Here is a 24908-nt window from a genome sequence, read left to right as displayed (position 1 = left end):
CGACATTTTGCTTTGACCCTCTCACTTCGGTGACCTCAGCCGTATCGAACATATTTAAACTCTTCGTTTTTCAAGTTTGCTCTTGTATACAGGGTGTTTCACCAAAGTCATTACAGAATTTAAAAAAAAAAAGAAATAGACCCTCTCGAGTTAGAAGAGCGCTTTTTTCGGCATTGCATTGTCAGCGCTGCGGTACATCTGAATACAGCTAAGACGTCCTAACTATAGCAGCCTGGTTAACTGATATTGGATAGTTAACTGTTTAAATATTGCTGTTAGTTTTCTTAATTATTGAGGGGCGTGCAGCCCACCGTAAGTAATATCCATATCAGTTCTTAGAATTTCGAAAACGTGGTTACCCTCGGCGTTGCAGCCCCATAAATTTTGGCTACATGCGCTTCCAAGAAGCTTGCAGGCATACCGTCCTCTCCGCTGCACGTAACTCGTCGAAATTGCCAAAAATAGCATAACCGCGTTTTCGAAATTATAAAAATTAATATGAATATTAATTACGATTGGCTACACGGCTGTCAATAATTAATGAGTCTAACAGTAATAGTTCAATAGTTAATTATCCGATATCAGTTAACCAGGCTGCTATAGCTAGCACGCCTTAGCTGTATTCTCATGTGCTGCAGCGCTGAAAATGCAATGCCGAGAGAAGCGCTCTTCTTCTAATAATAATAATAATAATAATAATAATAATAATAATAATAATAATAATAATAATAATAATAATAATAGGTTTTCGGAGAAAGGAAATGGCGCAGTATCTGTCTCATATATCGTTGGACACCTGAACCGCGCCGTAAGGGAAGGGATAAAGGAGGGAGTGAAAGAAGAAAGGATGAGAGAGGTGCCGTAGTGGAGGGCTATAATAATAATTGGTTTTGGGGGGAAAGGAAATGGCGCAGTATCTGTCTCATATATCGTTGGACACCTGAACCGCGCCGTAAGGGAAGGGATAAAGGAGGGAGTGAAAGAGTAAAGGAAGAAGAGGTGTCGTAGTGGAGGGCTCCGGAATAATTTCGACCACCTGGGGATCTTTAACGTGCACTGACATCGCACAGCACACGGGCGCCTTAGCGTTTTTCCTCCATAAAAACGCAGCCGCCGCGGTCGGGTTCGAACCCGGGAACTCCGGATCAGTAGTCGAGCACCCTAACCACTGAGCCACCGCGGCGGGTAGTGGAGGGCTCCGGAATAATTTCGACAACCTGGGGATCTTTAACGTGCACTGACATCGCACAGCACACGGGCGCCTTAACGTTTTTTCCTCCATAAAAACGCGGCCGCCGCGGTCGGGTTCGAACCCGGGAACTCCGGATCAGTAGGCGAGCGCTCTAACCACTGATCCACCGGGGCGAGTCTAACTAAAAAAAATCCATCTTTAAAAATTGCGTACAGTCTTAGGTTCAACTGCCTGTTTAGCTGATACCATGGGGGGCTCAGCCGCTGGAACGACTTTTAACGTATTATTGCTCTTCGCATTTTTTTTTCCAGCGAATAAGCGCCGGTTTTGAAGACTAGCCAGCGTGGTTTTTTTTTTTTTGCTTGTATGCGGGAAGTTAGGGGTTCGATTCCCAGTACCGCCGGGCACCCACCGGTTTCCCAGTAGGGTACAAACTTTCCCCTGGCCTGCTGCTTGCTCGGCTTCCGTGGAGTCAAGTGCTTGGAAAATCTGCCTCCGACCCCACCTTGTGTAGACAAAAACCAGCTTGCGCCATGTCGATCTTTCCGTTACAATTAATCAAGATCATCAGCACCATCACCAGAATCATCATCATTATCTCGCAGCGCGTGGCATTCATTCGCAACCTTGCTGTAAGAATACATTACACCGTGGCGTGAAGCTGTATTGACCATGTTCGCACGAGGCTTGATTTTCTTCTTCTTTTGTTTCACGGAGGCGATCCTGTCGGAGATGCGCTTGTTGCGTGCACAGGGTCAGGAGTTTGCGTGCCCTGGACGCCTCGCCCGGCGTTCTTCGTATTGACGTGTTTTTATAGTCCCGGGTGGGCGATTGTTGTTGGTTTTCTATAGACAAAGGAGGGCACTATGTGCTGCTGGGCAACAGGACACGTGTCCCCCGATGGCGGGGCGGTTTGTTTATAGAGTCAGTTACAAAGTTTGTTCGCGTCCTTTATATGCGCGAAACAGAGGCGAGAGCACATCTACTGAGCGCCTGCTTCTTTGTTCCGAATCGAATCCAGTAAGTTATACTTTTTGGGGATGCGCGTTTATCGGAGCTGTTCTTGCTCAGCTACCGCGGAGGCATATGCCCGCGAAACACCCGCTGTAGCTTGCGGTCGATTTTCGCGATTTTTTCTCTAAATCTGATTCATTTTGGGCTTGGTCCGCGGTTTTCTAATGCGGTGTCAGTGGGCGGCGGATTCTTTCAGAGGATCTGGAGTTGTTTCTGGCGGGTTCGTGGCGGGCTCTGGAATCGCGCACTGTCACCATTGCTGAAGAAAAAAAACAAAAAAACTCGCGGGCGCCCCAACTGCGGCGGTTTAGCGCGTTCTGGAGGCTCCATCTGGGTTTAGTTGTATTGTGATTATGGTGAAAATTCTGCGAGTCCGTTAGAACTTGCAGACGTTCCGGTCAGCTCCTGCGGAACTTTCGGGTTTGAACTGGACAGCATTTCCTCCTACCGCTCAATCATCCGTTATCCCTTACAAAAACTTCTTTAGACAGTCTATACTGTCCATAGACTTCTGTCTATAAACTCTATAGACGAACCCTATAACGGTCTATAGGCAATCTATAGATTTATAGCCATACACTTTTGATGGACTTTTGTTAATGGACAGTCTGTACGCTATGAGTAGACAAAAAGAAATATCTATAGGAAGACAATGGAGTCTGTAAAAGCCTATAGGCTTTGCATAGACCATTTTTATAAGGGATTTAATCCTTTCTGTTCCTGTATTGTTTTTGGCATGCCCATACCATATGGTATACAGGCCCGCCTGTATGCCACAGTGTCCGCATTATGGGTCATATTCTTTTCTGGGCTCATTGTTTTGACTTTGAGTATGAGTTTGTTTCTATTTTTCTCAGCGTTATTTCGTGTTCCTTGTCTAGTTCTTCTTCACAACGAGGTCTGGTTTGAGTGTACCCGTGGGCTGACTATTGTCTAACGTCTCGGCATAAGCGATTGGTGACATTTAGGGTCGAGACGAATTATAAGCGAATAGGGCTATTGGGCGAATAATTTAGAATTGAATGGCTCGGACACTTGAGCCATCACTTATCCCGCATTCAGGTGTACAAAAAAAAAAGTTAACGGCAGAAAGCGACATGCCAAGTTTAAATGCAATGGCTAGTTGGTCAAGTGTGAGTTTTTGCAGGGTAAATCACATGGTATTTCAACATGTACATGTACAGATATTTCTACAGTATTCCAACATGGACATGTATTTCAGGAGCATTTCGAGATGTACACGATTACCGAATAAAACAGCTCGACAGTTCTCACACTTAATGAGCACCATTACTTCATGTAAATAACATATAGAAAGATGCCTACAAATGTTGCTAAATTTTTGTTGAGCCGAAAGCTGCGAATCAAACAATCAGTCGTTCTTGGAAACGCTAACGCGTTGCTGAAAATGTTCTGCGAGAAGCAGCAGCTGCTGTCTGTTGCTTAGTACATTGCATATACCGTTGAAAAAAAAAAAAAGCGTCGCTCCCTGTATGAGCGGCATGAATTTAAAGACACTTTTGGGCAACCTTGACTAACGCAGGAATCGAATGGTTACCTCTGTGCTTCCTCCTCCATGAGCCCTTTTGTTCGCTGAACAATTGAAAGCAGCTGGTCGGCCACCTGCTGGACAGCATCTTGATGCACTATCTCGAGTCGTGTGGTGAAGCTTAAGGTTAGAGAAAAAGAGCTCGCAAGGAATGCTATAGTTGCACTGAGCGCCGGGTTTTTATTGGTGAATTATGCTTGGTCATCTTTTTTTTTTGAGGGGGGGGGGGGGGGGGGGGTCTGGGGCCAGCTCGACTGCTCATATTGTGAGCAAACGCTTTCGCACAACTCTTCGCACTTTCTGTGGTGTAGCAAATGCTCTTGACCCTCCTTGTCAGTCGTGCGGCGCTTTCCGCGTTGGACGCCATTTTGGCACTCCGGTGGGCAACGCGGACGTTGGATATTCGCCTATAATTCCAATTATGGAGATGGCGGTAATGCCGACTGCTTTGAACGTTGTTTGGGACAGATGGACTTGCGTTGCCGTGCGGCTTGAACCAACGTGTCGAAATATTCGGGAACGTCGATTTATTTAGTACGGTCGAATGCGTGAAGTCGAGTAGAAGAGTGTTTATCGAATGATGAACAGTTCATACGGTACTTTGCGGAATTCGAATATTCGTATGCTTCTGTCAAAGTCCTGTCCAATTCCTCTGCCCCGATTACCTTGTGGTTCCACCTTTTTATATAAATACTGACCCTCCATATTGATAAACGGTCCTCGTCGACCATTCTTCGTTCAGCCTTCGTCCGCGTCGCAGTGTGTCTCGGCTTTTTCTTCCGACGCGTCTTCGGTCAGCGCAGTTTCTGGTGCGCCGCGGCCACGTGCCAGGCGGGCTTCGTTTCACCCGCGCTCGAGTCGGCCGCTGTCCCGTACTCGCACGATCGTCGACAGGTGGCACGAGCAGCGCCGCCGTCGTTCTTCGTTGGCTCCCCAGATGGCGCGCGCGCCGCAGCGCTAGCAGACGACGACGAGGTGCAGCGATTTCCGGAAAACCCGCGTGGCCGGTTTCGTAATCTCTGCCAGTGCGTGGCCAAGGCACCCATCGACGCTACTGCGGTCTAGGCCTTCGTAATCGGCGTGTGCATACCGTGGTGGTTGCGTGCTGACGCTCTTGCGCAACCGTGCATATCGTTCTCCCCTCCTGTTCATCTTGGCGCGCCGTGACGTCGCCGCTATCTTCCCTCTCGTCTGCGACGGCACACGCCCAGTTCGTCGTCATCGTGGAAGCCGCCGCCTGCTCAGCCTCCGGGACTTGCGCCGCCGTCAGCTAGAGCGCCCTTGTGTGTCTGTGCTCGTGTGTTTGTGTGTGTGTGTATCTGTGCTTGGACTTCATCCGCCACGGACGCTGTTTGACCGTCGCTCCGGCCCGACATTACCACGAATCTGGGGTAAGCGTTTGCGAGTCCATTCCATGTTTCCGTAACCGTGTGGCCGGTGCCTTCCTGCGGTTTGTGGTGGTCGCGGTGTTTTTTTTTTTTTTTCTATCTCGGCTTTGGAATGGCCGGGCCTGTCGGGTCGACTGGCGTGCTCCGTGGTCGTCTGTCTCGCCCCTCCGCGACGCAGCCTGGAGCGTCGATGTCCTTGGTGTAGTGGTGTGGCGGTGGTGGCGTGCGTTGTTCGAGGTTGACGCAGCGTGGTGAAGGGACAAAAAAAAAAGGGGGGGGGGGGGGGGGGGCGGGGCGAGGTCGGCTCGTTTCCTGCTGCCCGAGACACTTTGACGTTGGACGCCTAGCTGGCTGGCTACTCTGGGGAAGCCCGTGCCGTTCGGGCGTCGAGATTTAGCCAGCGCCTTTCTGCTTGGCAATGCGTCGCTGAGTTCGTTCTGTTTTGCTGGCTGGGAATGTCATATCATCGCGCTCTTGACACCTAACCCCTTTGAGAAGCAGAAAGATAAACGCTTATCTGTTTGTACTGTTGTGCGTCTCTCTGCGAGTCGGCCTTCGTGAGCTGTGTTCCTATATTGAGCCTGATTACATCCACCGCAGGACCACATGTGAACTGTGAAACCCGCGTGGTCGCGTATTTGTTGAAAGTAAACTTTCGTGAAGCTCTCAGCCGTGGGGAGGCTTGGTATATTCTGGCCAAATCTGGGCAGCACGCATTTCTCGAGTCCATGGGCTAGTTTCTGTATGAGAAGGCAACTACCGTTTAGGTTCCCATCGGAGTCAACCGCCGCCTCCATGTCTGGTTTTGAGGACCGCGGTATGTAAGTGGGCGGGGCACGTCGTGAGGTTGACCTGCGTGGTACTGACCCTGGCGGGCTATGGCCCGAATGTAGTGCACTCGCGGGAAAGTGTTCTTTTTCTAACTATCCGTATTTCTTTGGTCAAAGTGTCAGTTATCACGAGTGTGAGGACGCTTTGTAAAGGTACTGTTCGCGTTTAAGCTGACAGCCGGTTCTTGTCTTGAACGAAAAGCTGCCATCCGAATGGACGTCGCGTATTGTGGATAAATAGTTGCACGGTGTGTCAGGCCGGGATATTCACGGGGATAACGTGTTACGTGATCCGGATTTTTTTATAATAGTTTAGTTGGTTGGGCCAATAGGTTGTGCAGGTTGCTTGTTCTGTGTCATCTGTTGAATCTGAAAAACGGAAGCGCGATTCCGCTCTGAACTCGACTTGCTGCGTAGTAATTTAGGGACGATGTACCGTGCAGGAACTCGTTATAAACTTTCCTGTTCTAGTTCTTGGAGCCCGTCGTGTTTATGTACAAAAATGGAAATGTTACGCCATCCGGTCTCGCAGACGGCCAAGAGCGGCGTCGTGTCTTTCGAAACTCGTTGGGTCGTTGGCTCTTGCTACCGTTATCACTCATCGGGGAACAGTTATTCTTCGGGTCGTTTATCATTCTGCCGTCGACGTTGCTGCGTGGTCAAGGTCGACGCTAATGCGTTTGTCGAACCTGTCTCGATTTCTTGCTTTAGCAGTCCACATGCATGGCATGCCTGCTGGTGGGATCGTCAAGTCACTCTTGCCTTACTTTGTAAAGATACTGACCTAACCTTATTGTCGACCTCATGCGTACGGGGACCATAGAACGAATGTGGTTTAGATGCGCTAACACTATAATCCCCTAATCTCGGATTTAGCCTTTTTGTCTGTCTGTCTGTCTGAAGCCTTCTCCCAAAGGACAGGGCTATGTGGAGGTCGGCGGGAGAGCTATTTGTCCCTCGAGTGGGCTGGTGGCTGCGTCGCCTTGCCACTGGAGCTGGAACCTACCCGGAGTGGCTTTGTGCATAGGTTGTGAAGTGGATGGGAAGGGCGCTGTCGTTTTATTGCCCACAGTCCGTAATTTCGGATCAGTGCTTTCGTCTACTCTCTGAAGACGCTTTTCTTATCGCGATTGCTGTGTGCTGCTTTGAGTAACGCTTGAGGGACTCGCGAATAGAAGCCTGGCTATGCTTTTGAATTATAAATAGATATCGTGCGTCGCGATCGATCTGTCCGGTTTAAGACGCGAGATGAATGCGAGGCGGAGAGAACGCGCCTGCCGCGGCGCGCGATCGAATTTTGCGAGCGAAACGAATAATCGGCACCCTGAATGCGCGCGGTGCGATTTGCTGCGTCGCATATATTGCGCATGCGTGGAATAGTGTGTGGCTGGGTCCTGGAGTTGAAATGCTGATAACAGAACGCTGTATCGTAGGAGTTGCGTTAAAGGGGCCCCGAAAGGTGTTCTTGCGGAAGTAGTAACTTGTAATTGAGTTTTGAGGTGTCCAGTGAGTTTGGATGAGGTCGAGTGAGTGGTGTTTTTGCGGAAGTAGTAACTTGTAATTGAGTTTGGAGGTGGTCTGGTGAGTTTGGATGAGGTCGAGTGAGTGGTGTTTTTGCGGAAGTAGTAACTTGTAATTGAGTTTTGGGGTGTCCAGTGAGTTTGGAGGTGGTCGAGTGAGTCTGGATGAGGTCGAGTGAGTGGTGTTTTTGCGGAAGTAGTAACTTGTAATTGAGTTTTGGGGTGTCCAGTGAGTTTGGAGGTGGTCGAGTGAGTCTGGATGAGGTCGAGTGAGTGGTGTTTTTGCGGAAGTAGTAACTTGTAATTGAGTTTTGGGGTGTCCAGTGAGTTTGGAGGTGGTCGAGTGAGTCTGGATGAGGCCGAGTGAGTGGTGTTTTTGCGGAAGTAGTAACTTGTAATTGAGTTTTGGGGTGTCCAGTGAGTTTGGAGGTGATCGAGTGAGTTTGGAGGTGGTCGAGTGAGTCTGGATGAGGTCGAGTGGGTCTGGATGAGGTCGAGCCAGTTTTGAGGAGGTCGAGTGAGTTTCGGTGGAGTCCAAGAGAGGAAATTTGTAACAAGGGCGTAATTACGCATTAGCATCCACCCAAGCGCAGCCATACGGTTAAGAAGATACTTCATTCACAGCTGATGAAATCCGGCGCGCCAAAGGAGTGACAATAAAGGTGCCCCCCAAAAGTGGTGTATCGGAGTAACCCATGATTCTTGATCTAACGCGCCCTTTCGTACCCGTCAGCTCATTCGTGCGGTCAGAGTGCGACGGAGTCTCAAGACGCCGGAGTAGTAATACTTTGTCGCCTTAGAATCTCGGCGGAGGCGGCGAGTGGACGTATGATCATTAGAGAGGCCCGATCGACAGAAACAAAGGTATCACTCCATTTGCGAGAGAATGTGCGCTTCCTTTTCTTTCTCGTTCTGTTCTCTCTCGCTTCACATGGACCCCCCCCCCCCCCCCCCCCTTTTTTTTTTATTCCGCTCAAACGTCCGCGTTGCCTTCGCTCAAAGCGAGCGACGCATATGGCGGCTCTCCGTTGTTTCATTCACCGAAGATGAGCCAGCCGCTGGCGTTGGCGGGGCGTCGGCCGGCTCTCCAACGCGTTTCGTGTTTTCTTTTTTGCCTCCCCCCCCCCCCCCTCTTGGCGTAGCTAAGGCGACGCCCACCGAGCGACCAAGTTACCCGCGATGACCCCGATGATGGCCGTTCTTTATTTTTTTTACTCGTGGGGGCGTGTGTGCTCCCCTGGGGCTACCGAGGCGGTGTCGGCGGCTCCCTCGCATTCTCCGCTGGGCTCACGGCGGTCGTAATCGCCGTAATGCGGCGCTGCGTTCGTTTAATTGTGTCGGTTGGCTGGCACTGTTGCTCGGTGCTTCGGATGAACAGAAAAAAAAAGGGGGGGGGGCGGGTTGTCCTTTACTGTGTTTACAGGATGGGTAGCGTTCGCGGTGCGACCGGGCCGTACGTACGAAAACGTTCATCCAGGTCCTGTGTACGCTTTCTAGTACAGTTTGATAGGATATTTATCACTTATCCAGCGTCTCTGGCATCCGGACGTAAGGTAGCGATACTTTGCCTGTATCACAATCTGTATTCGAATTTTTTTTTATCAATTACGTGACTTCCTAGTCACGCCAACTCGTGATCATCACGATATTTAATTCTTTAGTGTTCAGTGCATGCATGGTACAACCGACGCCTTCCATAAATCATGTATAATTCCTACCCACTGCTATCGCGGAGTGAAACCATTTTCGTAACCGTGTCGTTAATAAAACTAAATTACCCAGCATAAAAACTGTTATTAATAAACGAATTTTGTCAGTAGTTTTTGTATCATGCCGTCTTGTTTACTTATTCCTTATTTTGCTATTTCTTTACAATACGCACAGCTATGCTTCGCTTGTGCCTGCTATTATATTTCTACCTTCGCCCCACCCCCTCTTTATGTAATTTAAGGGTCACCATCGGGGATCCTTAAGGGTAAATAAATTATGGTGAGGATGAATGCTGCCAATACCGTTAGCAGTCGTGGCAGGAAAGGGTTGATTACAATCCAAGGCGCAGCAGTTAAGGCAGTCGGTCAGTAATCATGATAATTGTTACGGAGTTTCAAGACCATACAAACCTTGTAACTAAGGCAAGGGCGAAAAGTGAGCGAACAAATGATGCACGTAAATCACTGCCGAGATGCGGAACATTTTGACTAAGCGACTGTATACGGTATCTAACGATGAGCTGCAATTAACGCAGCTGGTTGTGAAACGTTCCAGTCGCGTGTAGTTCGCGTGAGGTTATAACTGCTTAAAAGTGTCACCACGGAGTGAGAACCAGTGGCAGAGAGAAAACGCTGGGTCCGAAATGGTTCGCCCGATATCGACTGCTGGTCCACGCGCATACAACAGGAGACGGTTCACCATTTTTATCGAGCCTTGGTTGATTTCCACGCCGTAATGAGATGCGATTTAAATATTCAGCGAGAGCCCGGCTATAGCGAGCGTCTTTTTTATATTGACTGGCTCGCTGTTGTACCTGATATAGTGTAAAAATGGTTGGACCACGCTGCCGACTGTAGTCTGTGTGCCTGCGAGGGCGGTCAGTGGAGCGCGGCGGAGTCAGTACGCAAAGTCTATGTGCCGTTCGTAATATAGGGAGCTTGCACGAAGGCCGGCGACGCTGTGCATTCTGGGTAGTCCGCCATCTTGCCGTCCTAGGTAGCAGTCGAGGCCGAGCAGCCAGGCTTCAGTGAACTGACCGAGTGCCGCATCGTGTTCGACCGTTAACCAGGCAAACACGGGGTTGCTCGTGCGCCACCACCCCTACGTGTGTGGAAGGTGTCGGCAGTTTTTTCAGAAACGTATACGTCGACGCTGTGCCCGAAACATCGGGCGCGCTGTGACACGGGAAAAGGCAAACTAGTGCAGGGTGGACCCGCCCCGCCGCGGTGGCTCAGTGGTTAGGGCGCTCGGATACTGATCCGGAGTTCCCGGGTTCGAACCCGACCGCGGCGGCTGCGTTTTTGTGGAGGAAAAACGCTAAGGCGCCCGTGTGCTGTGCGATGTCAGTGCACGTTAAAGATCCCCAGGTGGTCGAAATGATTCCGGAGCCCTCCACTACGGCACCTCTCTTTTTTTATCCTTTCACTCCCTCCTTTACCCTTCCTTTATGGCGCGGTTCAGGTGTCCAACGATATATGAGACAGATACTGCGCCATTTCCTTTCCCCAAAAACCAATTATTATTATTATTATTATTATTATTATTTTTATTATTATTATTATTATTATTATTATTATTATTATTATTATTATTATTATTATTATTATTATTATTATTATTATTATTATTCAGTGTGGACCCATTCAGGCTACACGCGGTTGTATGACTGCACTATACGGATTTGGACATGTGGCCGGCCGTCGACGTCATTCATTAATTTCTAGCTCGGAGAACTAGTTTCGCCACTCGGCAGCAAATCGAGAGCAGAGAAGCTTTGCAAGTGCGTAGTATTCTCACAAGTGGACGTGCACGCAAGCCAAGCGTGAAAACGGTCGTAGACGGCACCGCGATCATCAAAACACAGGCAGGATACTGAGACAGAAATTCTTTTTTTTTTCGCCGTTGTGGTTTATGCCCCGGTGAACCACTCGCAAAGTAGGAACAAGCAACCCGTGCACGTGTGGTTCCTTGCGGAAAGGGACGGCGGCATTCCCTCAGCACATTGCATTCGCAAGGCTGGCAACGGCGAAGCCTGCTCGCATTTTGCTGTCCTGCTGTTTTATGTAGAGTATTATACGCGAGCACGTCAAAAACAGTCGTTCATTGACGGCCCTTACATCCGGCTGCCGGCCACCGATGCTTTGCAACGATGACTGCACGACTGATTTGAAGGCACAACACAGGTGCAGCGATGGGGGGCCCAGTCGTTGAAAAGTTTCGACGGTTGACTTGGGAAATGTACGACGCGTAACCAAGGATAGTCAGTGTCGGCAGCAATTCTCAACTCGTGTAGTACATTCGAGGTGCAGGTGGCGAAAAAAACTAAATACATGCGTCGCCAGGTACCTGCATTGCGAAGCGTAGAACGCATGCGCTGCAGTAAATAGATCGGCTATCAAACTCGCCGTACTTCGCAGATCGTTTGCGCACCTGACACGAAGTGGCGTGAACAGACTGTACTCGTCCAGATTGACGTCGATCTCGCATTCGAGCCAGCCTTTCGCGTAGGCGTCCCCCTGAGAGCTCGTCTGAATTCCCGCACTCGTGTAAGCGTATCTTCGGTGTCCTAGTGACTCCTGAAGAACCCGCAGTCGGCCTGTCCTCTCTGTAGTTTCTGCGCTTTGCTTTGGATTCGGCTGTTGCAGCCCATTAATAGTATACCATCACGCCAGCGCCGTTTTCACGCACTACGCGACCGTGTAAACTTGGCTGCGTCGTCTGCTGCCCGTGACGACAAGATGGCGGACTATCCAGAATGCATAGCGTCGCCAGCGTTCGTGCAAGCTCCCTATATGGGCGCGCTGCTTTTTGCATTGTCTTTGGCAGATTTCCCGCTGCGCCGCCCGTACTGCAAAAAAACTCTGCTTTCGCTGTTGGTTGTCCAAGCAACTTTGGTCAAATTTTATATTATTTATCTCGCATAATAAAAGATGTGTGTGGTGGGGGGACAGAAGAAAAATGGTTGCAATTTAGTTTAGCTAAGCGTGGTTTAGCGAAATCGTCCGAAAAGCTGCAATGCGAATGCCGCGAAAGCGGCGCCGGCTCCTTTCTCCAAACCCGCCGCGGTAGCTCAGTGGTTAGGGCGCTCGACTACTGATCCGGAGTTCCCGGGTTCGAACCCGACCGCGGCGGCTGCGTTTTTATGGACGAAAAACGCTAAGGTGCCCGTATATGCTGTGTGATGTCAGTGCACGTTAAAGATCCCCAGGTGGTCGAAATTATTCCGGAGCCCTCCACTACGGCACCTCTTCCTTCCTTTCTGCTTTCACTCCATCCTTTATCCCTTCCCTTACGGCGCGGTTCGGGTGTCCAACGATATATGAGACAGATACTGCGCCATTTCCTTTCCCCCCAAAACCAATTATTATTATTATTCCTTTCTCCAGCAAACGGCGAGTCACGTGGTTAGTCATGTGGCCACAGCTGCCAAGGCGGCGGTAGGCGCAGCGGTCGGTACGGCGGTGAGTCACGTGGTATGTCACGTGGCTGACACACCACCATTACTCTTCCACTTGAATGTCAGATTGCAGCGCCGATGACCTTGGCTTGACTAGGCCAGTGAAGCTACTTTAAAAACAAAACGCCACCGTGTGCAGGTGGTGAGAACTTCGTAATAAATTGCAGAAGGTATACAGTGTGCTGTGTTCGAAGGTTCATGTTTGGGAACGTCGGCGCCTCAATGGGTTTGAGCCACACAGGGAGTCGATTATGCGTCATTTCGGTCAAAAAGGAGTGGTTATCTTTTCTGTGCGGCTTACGCACCCCTTGGCCCAGGAATAAGCTCCTCTCTGTTCGAGAACTCGTTATTGATCATTCGTACCACATTGCGGCGCTCCCAATGTCACGTCCACAAGTCATCATCGGCATGTTTATATACACCCACTGCCGGACAAACTTCTCACGAATCACTGCAATCAGCCCTGTCCTCTGCTAGCGCGGCCACCTTATCCTCGTAAACTTCGTAAGCTCTTCTGCTCTGTGCATGCCCCTTTCTTCTTCTTGATTTCGGCTAGGATGTCATTAACCCGCGTTTGTTCCCTCACCCACTCTGCTCTCTTCCCGTCTCTTAACGTTACATCTATCATTCTTTACCGTAGCTCGCGCCCCCTAGGGCGGAAACTGATAGGTCACATGATATTCATGATCTGAAAGTACCTGACCTTCCAAACGTCGTTCGCCTCGTTCTGAATTCTCCTGGGCACTGTACCCTCGTGGTCCCGTCTGCAGTCACTGCCTGCCCTAAGTGGACGAATACCGTTACCGGCGGCAATGCTTTACTGCATATCGTAAACGGTAGATCCCTTCCGAGACTGTTGACCACTATAGTTTTTTTTCATATTATATTTTAAGACTCAAGTAACGCTATAAACATTTCAGCCTCGTACCAGCGGCCCGAATTCATCACCGTACTGACGTTTTGTTTGTGTTAGCGCTCTGTCATATAAAAAGCTCGCACCGACCTCATATTGCTCCAGGGCCGCGCGGTGAGAGTCTTCGTGATGCGCTTATCGCTGCTACCTGTTCCATTGAGCACTGTGGACGCTATGCTTGGTACGCCGCCATGGCCCCCCGATACGTCACGTGCAAGCTATATATAGCCGCAGTTTGGAGCTCTGTCGTATCAGTCGGCCTTGTGGCGCCTGACGGGTCCCCGTCTCCCCCAGGCAGTGCGATGCATCGCCGAGTCCCACCGACGCGCGGCCTGACTGGCTTGACTTCGTGCTATCAATAATGCAGGCAATTTCCGTCGATGGCGCTCTTGTCCCACCGTCCTCTGTGTACGGGACCGTTCTCGCTTGCGGTTACTCCACCTTTCCTTGCGTTGCGTAGCTCGGCTTCTTTTTCTTTCTTTCTGTCTCGCTTCCCTCGTGTCTTGATCGTCCGAGCAGCTTTTTCGTCACCAGGTGGTTCGCCACGGCTGCCTGGTCGATTGTGGGCAGACCGACCGCGCTTATTGCACCCGGTGTGGCGCGATCGGGGAAACGCTTGAACGAACCTGTTGTGCTGGCCCTGCGGGTAGTAGTGGCGTCGCCCCAGCGGTCGATCGGAGATCGCCGGACGTTGATGGTCCGACCGTATCTCGCCCGCGCTATACTACGCTGTGTGCGCGCGCGCGTTCGGTTTGCACGTCGCGGTGTTTGCGGAAGCGAATCGGACCGGGTGTTGTCGGAGCGGAGTACCGGTGCAGACGCGCGTAATTGCTTGGATCTTTATTCGGGCCCGAACCGTACAACCGAATATGCGCTCGAATTTTCCTCGTGCCTTGCTGCAACAGGGATCGCGCTCACTCGCCTTCTACCTTTGTCTGTGCTCCGCGGCGTCCGTGCTGTTGATTCCGCACGAAATCCGTTGTCTACCCAACCGATATCTGGGGCAGTAGGTAGTTTGTCCTCTGTGGCATTATGTTCGAATCTCGGTCTTTTGCATGCACTAAAGGTATCGAAACTTGCGCACGTCTTGTTACCTTTTGTTTTGGCGCGACGGTGGTGTGCGGTTATGTGTGCCATTGCGGCATTTAACGAAATAACGGCAAAAGTGACCGGAACCTTGAAGGAAGCTTGCGGGCTTGTGTTTATATAGTGTGGCAGGGTGTAGCGGCTGACAATGCGTTCTGCCACTGGGCTCGAGTATGCGGGTTTATTTTTAGGTTGCTGTCGCTCGCCGCGTTTCAGCTGAGGGGCGAAATGCAAAAATGCCCGCATGCTGTCGGCCTCAAAAGTTTACGGGATGCGCGTTCTCGAAAGAAAAATATAGCCGCGCAGCCTCGCCACCCAGCCGCCCCTGGTAATGTTGCCGGCTGATGGTGCATGCACGTTACCCCATATCCCTTCAGACATATCAAGCGATACGATTGGCTTGCGTGATGTTTCGAAATAAGTTTTTGTACCCTTTACCCGCCGCGGTGGCTCAGTGGTTAGGACGCTCGGCTACTGATCCGGAGTTTCCGGGTTCGAACCCGACCGCGGCGGCTGCGTTTTTATGGAGGAAAAATGCTAAGGCGCCCGTGTGCTGTGCGATGCCAGTGCCCGTTAAAGATACCCAGGTGGTCGAAATTATTCCGGAGCCCTCCACTATACGGCACCTCTTTCTTCCTTCTTTCACTCCATCCTTTATCCCTTCCCTTACGGCGTGGTTCAGGTGTCCAACGATCCATGAGACAGATACTGCGCCATTTCCTTTGCCCCCAAAACCAATTAAAAAAAACCCCGCACACCCGCATTTTTGCTGATGGTACGTTAAACCAATATTGCCGCTCGTTGAAAAGAGGAAACTGAGGTTGATTGGAAGCCTTTGCTGCGGTGAACCTATACAGCTACGAATGTAGGCAGCACCAAATGCTTTTTTTTTTTTTAAAGATCTTCGGATTAAGCAGCGAAAACCCATTTTCCGCGCATTAATTTCGCAGCAGAAGGCCGCGATGGGTCCGGCGGCCTGAGCACCTGAGTTCCCGCCGGCGTTTCCAAACCGCGGTGTCGGCCGAGTTGTCCATCCGTGTACAGGTTGCCTCCACCGGTGTAGCGTGCGTTAGCCTGTCTGCTGTACCTTGCGCCTCCGCATATTTCGCCATTTCCAGCCCTTGCGCGGGGACCTGCGGGAGAGGGAAAGAGCGGGGGGTGCGCGCGTATAATGATCACCCCCCCCCCCCCATCCATGCATCCGTTTTCGTGGCTTAGCCGGGGGTCGATGTGGGCGCGCGGTGGGCGAATCGCGTGAGATTCTCTCCTTTCGCAACCTTTCGTCGATCCTTGTGCAGCTGCGCACACAGGAAGAGTGGGGGAAGAGTGTGCCGCTTCGGAGCTAGGGGCACCACTTGTGTGTCATGTTCTCCGCTGTGTGTGTATGTGCGGCATGCTCGCGGTTCGCGTATCGCGGACTTGTCCCTCCCACCGCAATCCTCATGTCCGCACTACCCTATGTAATTCCGCTGGAGAAACCTCCAGTGTCGCGTCGTTGCCGAGCAGGGGATATTCGTGCAGCTTGGAGATCCGACGCCTTTCTCGTCGGTCTTCGGAGAGACCCGTGTGCTGTGCGATGTCAGTGCACGTTGAAGAACCGTTCCCAGGTGGTCGAAATTTACGGTCATAGAAAATTAGTGTTCGGTGTTTGGAGAAAGGAAATGGAGCAGTGTGTCTCGCATATCGGTGGATACCCGAACCGCGCCGTAAGGGAAGGGGTAAAGGAGGGACTGAGAGAAGAAAGCAAGAGGTGCCGTAGTGGAGGCCTCCCGAATAATTTCGACCGCCTGGGGATCTTTAACGTGCACTGACATCGCTCAGCGCACGGGCGGCTTTTCTCGTTTCGCCTCCATCGAAACGCGGCCGCCGAGGTCGGGTTCGAGCCCGGGTACTCCGGACTAGCCGAGTGGCCTAACCACTGAGTCACCACGCCCCGTAAATTTGTCATAGCCTGATGCTCTTTGGGAGGTTGAACCCCAAGAAACCGTAAACCTTATTTCGTTGCGGACGAAGGGCCCAAACACCTGCGTACGTGGTGGTGGTTTTAGTAGGTCTCTCTGTGTATGCAAAGCTCGATCGCGTGCGGTGCCCGCGAAAACTGTTCGTGTGTGCCAGAGCGTTGAATTCGCTACTGTAGGAATGTTACGGGCCACGTGCCAGCGTCTTCGAGAGGTGGCGAGAGAAAAAGACAACCGTGGCAGCACAGGTTGCGTGAGTGGGCGTGACGTGCGTTGTGTAGCTCTGCACGTGTGGTCCGGTCGCCGCTGGATGTCGTGCCCGACTGTCATCGCGGAAGTCTTTCGTCGTTTCCGTCGGCACTCGGCGCTGTGCATACCACGCCCATGTCACCCCCTCCCCTTCCCCCCGGTCTCGTCATTCCTGTGTAGCTGTGATACACATTCGAAGGCGTTCACTTATACCGGCGCGGCGGCGGCCTCTGACAGGATCGACCGGCTACGATTCTTGACTTCGGCCCGGAAGGAAGCCATTTACGGCGGTGTGCCAAGACATTCTATCCGCCCGCCCTTGCATTCGGACCCGAAATTGGCAGAAATGTAGGGAAGTTCCGTTGCCGTGTGTACGGCCAGTCGCCATTTTCGAGCGCCATTATAAAAACTCGGGCTTCAGCGCTTTGCCTCCTTCTTTTGCGATTTTCTTTTTCTCGTCCTCCTCGATTCATACCGGAAAGCGTGGCGGAGAGAACAGCCGTCGAAGTTTGCATTTTCTCCGCCTCGTGTATTGATTGGGCTGCAGTCTGTTCTCCTGAAATCATTTAGTCTATCGTAGCTCCGCCCGCTTCCCACATGTTTTGCGGTCTTGGGTTTGGAGGACGCCACATAGACCTAAGGTGTGACGTCGTTTCGTAACGAAGTTCGTCTTCGGTGGCCAGGGAACAAGGCTCGAGACTGGCGCATAGGGGTGGAGCCAGTAGTTTTTAGCTTGTTCAGAGTCCGTTGTCGAGATCGTTTATGGGATCCCCATTGCCGCCGGGTACCCAGCGTTGATACAGTGGGCACAGTGCTTTCCCCTGTGGCCTGGTGCTCGGCTTATTTAAGGCGAAATGCTTCGGAAAATGGGTCTTTCACCCCTCGTTTAGTAGATCGAAAACGCCTCGGGCCATGGCGCTCTTTGGCCACAGACGACCTTGCGCCATAAAAATCCATCGTCATCATCATAGCGTTTATGGCCTTGCGCTCGTCTAAACCATCAAACATTGTGCTCTGGGTTCCTCTTTGAAACGAGCGGGATCGTTTGCCCCGAACTTCACGTGTAGATCTCGCAGCAGGTTAGTAGGGCGTGTTACGCCGCTAGCAGGCATTAGGCACGTATTAGGTACGCATTACGCACCCATCGGCAGCTGGAGATAGATAACTACTCGTCTAACGACGACACACTAGAACAGTTAGAGCGGAAACGCATTCAGCTCGGCGTGTGCGCAACACAACAGGTAGGGGCGTTCATGCGCAACGTGTATCAACTCCCAGGAGCCGTGCCTTTCCGCTCCGTTGGCGTCCATGGTTTAAGCACGTGCCGCAGAGCGCGCATGACACTGCACGCACTGACGCTGGCTGCGGCGTTGTCGCCCGCTTATCAGCGCCCGTGAGCGCGGATGGTTGTCATCGGATCGTCGATGTGATGGCCCCGCGTTGAATTGGAAGGGTGCGCGGCGGCGGAATGCATTGTCCCCCCGCCGAACAATGGTGTCTCCCCCGCAGTGCTCAAAGCCGTGCACACGCGCGCGGCCGCCTCGCTTCTGCTCGAAGTCGTTGACGTGCCGGCAGGTGGTGTTTGTGCGGCGGCCCCCGGCCTTGCTCGAACCGGCGTGGTCCGGGAGTTGTACTACTCAGTCGGCTGGCGGCGTTTGTTCGAGCCTCTTGATACAGCGGCGTCTAGAGGTTTGGTGAAGGTCGTTGTCGGTTGGTATTTGGTCTGGGGGTCGCGTCGGACCTCGTAAGTAGGGCAAACTACTGACCGATAACTGCGTCCTGGGTAGTTCATTTCTTTGGCTGATAATCTTCGTTCTGAACCGTGAGCTGATGTATGCATGCGCTCACTCTTGTCACCGTCGGTTGTTCCGTTAGGCGTTTATATTCGATCGTTGAGGTTGGCGTCCTGGTATGTTACTTTACTTAGCTTGCAGTTTTCCGGCCTGTTGGCGTTTTTAGTTCTAGATTTCTTTTTTTCAGGGTTGCGATAAGCGGGGGGTTCATTTTGTGTCTCGAATTTTCGTCTGTCCTCGCGAAAGCGTGTTCACCCCCCCCCCCCTCCCCCACGCGCACGAAAAAAAGCTGTTGCTTCTCGCATTCTGTTTGCTTCTGACATTCCCGGGCTTTTTGCGCGGACCTGTGGGCGCACTGTATTACCATTATAATGCGCGGGGGTGCTGCTCGTTTCGGTGGAGGGTTCCGGACGGGACACTGGCCACGCCCCTCAGGAGTGCTCGTGTGAAAGCGTCCGCGTGTTTCTGCCGTGTACGAAACGGTCCAGTGTTTCCTAAAAGTGCAGTGCACTAAAAAAACCTTCAGGGTACTTCCCGTTATATCAGCGGAACTTTGCCCCTGTTTAAAAATTTTTGTGCTCAGTTCAGAACTTTTATTGTGTCAAGACATTTCTTGACAACTTTTACCTCATATTCTAGCATGACTAATAAGTGGAATCTCTTACTAGTGGAAGCCAGCCTTGACTGCAGTCCAAACTTTCACGGTTGTTTCAGCATACTTCCTGATTATAGTGACAGCTGAGCTTTAGGGTGTCTGGAGTGGGGAATTTTTGTGCGTGGTGTGTGTAAATGGCAGGTTTACATTTTAAGCCACTTGTTAAGTTGAAGATTCATGTGAATATGCACAGATCTTGCATCTTTTGACGTTGAATTACTTGTAATTCTGAGTGGAACCAGTTGCCACTGGCAAACAAGAAATTACTTTTTCTGCAAGTGTATGCAAGTTGTGCCTTAGCTGACCATAGCTTTTCTTTCTAATATGTAGCAAGTGACCCGGAAAGCTTATGCAAGTTCATGCTAGGGCATTTTTTTTTTTCGGGCTTCAGCGGAACAGGGTGACTACTGTGTTTTCAACCAGCCTGTGATGTCAGTGTGACCAAGTTTTATGCTTCAAGCCCTGATGTGAGCTCTTCATTTGCAGGATCTCACATGTGACTCATGATGGGTTGCTCAAACACAAAGGCTGTGGATCTGACCAATGAAGATCTCGAGTTCCTCAAGAAGCACACTGACTACGATGATGCCACAATACGCGACTGGTATGCAGGGTTCAAGGTAAAGTTGCCTTTGCGCAGCTACTTTGCCCTGGTTGCAGGAAGCTGGCTTTGACCAGCTTTCCTTTTAGCAAGGGAACTGATTTGTACAATTTACAGCTTCTATCTACTATTGAGGGGTTTGGTGACCTGTCTGCAACCAGCTTGAGTAAGGTATTGCATGACAGCTTGAAGTAGTGCTTGACAAGAGTGACCTTGTTAGGAGTAGTGCTGCGTTCTTGTAGTTTGAAGCATAATTTTTATTCTGGCATAAATCTAACTATAGGTTTATAGGTGAGGTGTTCATCCCATTGAAACTGGGCAAGATTTCAAGCCATGACAAGATTAAGATACTGCTTTACGGGAGTGCTTCTCTAAAGATTAAAATGGCAATAAATACCTTTCATTGGGCTATCACCAGATTTTCATGTAAAAAAATATAGGCTCGAGGTGAGATGTTTTTAATATGTACAAAAAAAAATACCTTCTCTTGTACCCTGTGGCCAATGAAATGACATATTTCTTGTGTTTGATGTCTGAGCATGTCTTTGTATGCTGTGCTTCAAGAACCTCTTGCTGTAAGCGAGATGGGTGTTTAATACCCCTGTCACACTAGCAAATTTAATGTCATTCGTTTCGAATGACATTCACACCTCATGCGATTAACCTGCTGCTACACGGGAACATTTAATGTCATTAGGTTCGAGTGACATTCGCTATCGAATGAGTTCACGAAACTCATTCGCATTCGATGTCGAACCGAATGTTTACTCTGGACACCATGCGCGCAGCAGAAACAAATGACGCGAAAAATAGTGTGAGCACTGTCAAAGCTAGAAATTGTATTTATTTAGTTCTGCTAAAAAATGCTAATTTTGGTGCAAACTTCTCCACATTTGTAGCTGCCGTGGATAGCTATTACTCTCGGTCCTAGCAACAGCCAACGGCAGCAGCCGACCATGAAGCAGGGCCTTTCCCGTGACCGCCGATCATTTTGGGTTGCGTGTTTCTTGCTGGTTGGCGCTACATGTTCGTTCAGCTCGGAAGTACTTAAAGATGTCACTGAGCACTCCACCTTTCAGAAGTCATTTCCACGCTCCACGCGTCGCCGCACGCCACCGCGTCAGCCATTTTGTTTGTTTACATTTTTCGGATTTGTGGTTGACTTTGTACTTGGCTTGGCTTTTGATGGCTGATGTGCCGCAGAATGGCCAGAAATATTTTAAGCTTATAATATTGCACAGAAATGTTCTCACCCGCTTTTAAAACACAACACAACAATTTGTAACATATTTTATGCGCGTTGATGTGTTGGAATTGTACTATTTTTTTTCACTGATCGTCACTGCCATCATTTTCGAATGACATTATTTTTTACCGTGTAGCACCGAAAGACACCGAATGACATTTGAGGCATCGAATGACATTCGATTGGAATGACATTAAATTTGCTAGTGTGACAGGGGTATAAGAAGCGTATGGTGCACTCCTAAGAGCATACTGCTCTTCTTACTAGTGTAGTGAGGAGTTTGCAGTATTTAAATTTATCTTCTTTCCTTTTCTGCCATCTCCTGGGAGCAGCAAGACTGCCCGACAGGGAAGCTGTCTCGTGCGAAGTTTCTGGAGATCTACCGCATGTTCTTCACGACGGGCAACCCCGAGAAGTTCTGTGACCACGTCTTCCGCACGTTTGATGCGGACAACAACGGCCACATTGACTTCAAGGAGTTCCTGCTAGCCATTGGTGTGACGGGTAGCCAGAGCTCGGAGGAGCGACTCAAGTGGGCCTTCCGCATGTACGACATCAACGGCGACGGCAAGATTGACCGCACAGAGATGGTCAAGATTGTCCAGGTAAACTCACTTTAGCCAAGCTCTGTTGGCAGTTGAACCAATCGGGCAGCCTTGTTTTGAGGGTAAACATGACAGCCTACTCATCAGGGCAAAGCCGGTTCTTTTTAAGTTGTGTTCACTCTGATGTGCACTTAGTTCAAAGAGATGAAGCCAGGCATTGCCCTTAAGACCTTGATTGTATTCAGTCTCAGTGTGAAACAAGGAAGTGGGAAAATAAAAAAATAATTGAAGCCATTTGGAAGTCATTTGACCCAATTAGTTCTACTTGGTTTGATTTGCTGCTGTTTCTGGAATTGAACCTTTGGCTGAGCGCTTGACAAAATGTAGTGTCTACAAGGCTACACACAGTCAACTGAACATGAAATACTCTCTAGCTTGTTGCATTAAAAGTGATGGTTGTTTACTTTGCACAAGTGAATCATATATCCTTACTGCCATATTGGCAAACTTAATATTCGAATACAACTCAAGAACAACGTGGCAGATGCCCCCAAAGAGAGGCCCTCCAGCCAATGGCATCGACCAGTTTTCATGACATTGTGGCTAATCCGGTTAAGCCATGGTTAATTCCCTTGCACTGATGAATCCCTGCAATGTCTCCCTAGCAGGTCCAAGGGGATTAACCATGACACATTGGTTTATGCCATTGACTGGAGGGCCTCTTTTGAGCAGTGTCTGTTGCTTTGTTCTTGAGTTGTATCTGACTATAGCTCACATGAAAAGCTTCTGTAAACATGTAGCTCGGCTGCTGCTGGATGGTTCTAATAAGGTGAATGTTTTGTTTGTGCAAGTTAATTTTTCAGAGTTGTAGAAGGTCCATTCACTTTTGCTCAGTGGCATGGGCAGGCATTTTTATGGGGAATATATTGCTTTGCTGGTGCAGTTGTGAAAAGGCTACAGCGAGAGAAGGGGACCTGTGAAATTCTGGTAGTTCCAGGTGCTCACAATGAAGTTGCATGCAACCAGGTGCTTCAGATTGCAGAGAAATAAGCATACCAAATTTCTGCGTTGCCTAGTTACTGGGCAGTTCAGTTTTAATGTAAGGTGGCTTTGTCAGGTGGCTTTGTCACAAGCCTGGGTGTGCTCTTTATTTTAAATTAATGAAGCTAACAGTAGAGCAGTTGTCGCCACCAGTCAAGCATCAGTGTGCCAGTGCATTGTGACCGTATCAATTCTTTTCCCACTGCGTATTTGTTATTAATGCTCAGCACTGAATTTATAAGGGGGCCGCCGCAGTGGCTGAGTGGTTATGGCGCTCGGCTGCTGGCCCGAAAGACGCGGGTTCGATCCCGGCCGCGGCGGTCGAATTTCGATGGAGGCGAAATTCTAGAGGCCCGTGTACATGTACTGTGCGATGTCAGTGCACGTTAAAGAACCCCAGGCGGTCGAAATTCCCGGAGCCCTTCACTACGGCATCTCTCATAGCCTGATTCGCTTTGGGACGTTAAACCCACATGAACCAAACCGAATTTATAAGGGGCCTTAATGAAGGCAATAGCCTAATAGCTTAGCATATAACACTTTCATATACATTTGTTTCTTTTGCATGCACGTTATCTTATTTTGCTGCTTTGTCCCATTATAAGACACTCTTGTGCTGAAAGATCAGCTATCAAGTGATAGTGTCTAACTAAGGGGTACACCCTGCATCAGTAGTTTAAGTGTGCTACTTGTGACAGTCCCATGCAATGGCTTACCTCTGATAACAGCACAGTGAGTGATATTTTTTCATTGGACAATTTAAATGGACTGTGCAGAGTTCTGCAGGCCAGCATCTACTTCTTCGATGCTCGAGAAGTTTGGGATTTAATGTTAGGGTAAAAGTAGTCTACGCACAAAGAATATGGGTGCGTGCTTTGGGTGTTAGTGAATGTACCATGGATAACTGCGTAGCTTGGGCTTTTTCTTGGCTTTTGCAGGCCCTGTATGAAATGCTGGGGCCCGGCGCCGCCACCTCCGATGAGGACACTCCGGAAGAGCGCACAGGAGCAGTCTTCTCCAAGATGGACACTGATGGCGACGGCAAGCTCACGCTGCGAGAATTCCTCGATGGCTGCTTACAGGATCGGAAGCTTGCAGGCCTCCTCACAGCAAACACAACACTGCAGCTGAGATAGCCTCCTTTGGTTCTTGTGCCTTTTGTCTTTTTGCCCAAATTTACCTTTTTTTTGTCGTTATTTAACAAGCTTTGTCATGTCTGTGCTGTTATTTTGTATACAAGCTTCATGCTATCTTGTCACATTTGAATAAAATGCTTCTGCATTTTAAACCTGTTTTGTTCTTCATTGATGACGACGGGGGGCTGTTGCTAGGGCTCGAAAGGTAATCTCTGGTCTTTATGTGCCATTGCAGTACAATAGGAGGTGAGGTGGGGGAGGCTGAAAAAAAGTGCTTTCACACTAGCTTAAGCAGCGAGGGGGACATGGAGCTATAATTTGAGCTGATCTACACATTGGGTGAATGAGCTTTTGAGGAAGTCATATTCTGTGCTGATGGAACTTGCTGTGCTGTATAGCTGGTTTACATGGGCCATCAAGGTTGTCGTGTTAGCAGGGCAACTTTTATATAACTGTTCTTGTCATCGGAGCAGCTGTGTTTCTTTCTTTGGTGTTCACTTTCAGGACCAGAGTTGTAGGTGGGTATCAGGAAAGGTTCTCGGTTCCGATGGGTTTGCACTTGAAGATTGAAAATTGGTTTTCAGGAAAGAAAGTGACTCAGACCTGTCTCGCATATCTAGGCCCCAATCACCGTAAGGAAGGGATGAAGGAGGGAGTGAAAGAAAGGAAGAAAGGGGGGGGGGGGGGAGGTGCCATAGTGGAAGTCTGGAATAGTTTCGACCACCTGGGGATCTTTAATGGGCATTGACATCCACAGCACACGGGCGCCTTTTGAGTTTCACCTCCGCTTTGATCTATTCAAGCAAGCGCTTGCTCTACCCTTGACACTGCAAATTTTTTTGTTTGGTACGTGACATTTTCAATTTTTTGTGCACTGCTGTTCAGCCTCTCAATTCTTGTCCTTTAATTCTGCAGAAAGCTCCCTTAGGGGACAACTGCTCTCTGAAAGCAAGCTTATGCTGGGGATGTAACTATCAGGCAGCAAAGGTCAACAGCTGAAAAAGCAGTCTCATCGTTACTGGTGA

At 49.9% G+C, this 24908-nt stretch overlaps 2 protein-coding genes across 4 annotated transcripts in view; both read left to right on the top strand.

Annotated features, from left to right (window-relative positions):
• Nca (neurocalcin homolog) overlaps positions 1 to 24908 on the top strand; it is a 103796-nt gene that overhangs the window by 61377 nt on the left and 17511 nt on the right. The gene's annotated exons all lie outside the window — the stretch shown is intronic.
• Positions 4760 to 24035, top strand: LOC144108003 (neuronal calcium sensor 2). Of its 3 annotated transcripts, none has more exons than XM_077641264.1 (4): positions 4760 to 5146; positions 19801 to 19934; positions 21494 to 21766; positions 23686 to 24035. In XM_077641264.1, the coding sequence occupies exons 2-4, from the start codon at positions 19818 to 19820 to the stop codon at positions 23881 to 23883; spliced, it is 588 nt and encodes a 195-aa protein (XP_077497390.1). In that variant the 5' UTR covers positions 4760 to 5146; positions 19801 to 19817; the 3' UTR covers positions 23884 to 24035. The 3 variants fall into 3 exon arrangements, with proteins under 3 accessions (XP_077497390.1, XP_077497389.1, XP_077497388.1); XM_077641263.1 differs by lacking the exon at positions 4760 to 5146 and adding an exon at positions 18431 to 18610; XM_077641262.1 differs by lacking the exon at positions 4760 to 5146 and adding an exon at positions 18625 to 18649.

The sequence above is a fragment of the Amblyomma americanum genome, chromosome 10, assembly GCF_052857255.1.
Source record: "Amblyomma americanum isolate KBUSLIRL-KWMA chromosome 10, ASM5285725v1, whole genome shotgun sequence".
NCBI classification, from domain to species: domain Eukaryota; kingdom Metazoa; phylum Arthropoda; class Arachnida; order Ixodida; family Ixodidae; genus Amblyomma; species Amblyomma americanum.
The sequence above is the reverse complement of the archived record's forward strand: the minus strand, read 5'-3'. Positions and strand labels throughout refer to the sequence as shown.

Excerpts from the sequence above, each read along its gene's own strand:
- LOC144108003 (XM_077641264.1), top strand. The coding sequence starts at position 19,818 with ATGATGGGTTGCTCAAACACAAAGGCTGTGGATCTGACCAATGAAGAT. Across the intron at positions 19,935-21,493 it reads ACTGGTATGCAGGGTTCAAG|CAAGACTGCCCGACAGGGAA; the intron begins GTAAAGTTGCCT and ends TCCTGGGAGCAG. Across the intron at positions 21,767-23,685 it reads AGATGGTCAAGATTGTCCAG|GCCCTGTATGAAATGCTGGG; the intron begins GTAAACTCACTT and ends TGGCTTTTGCAG.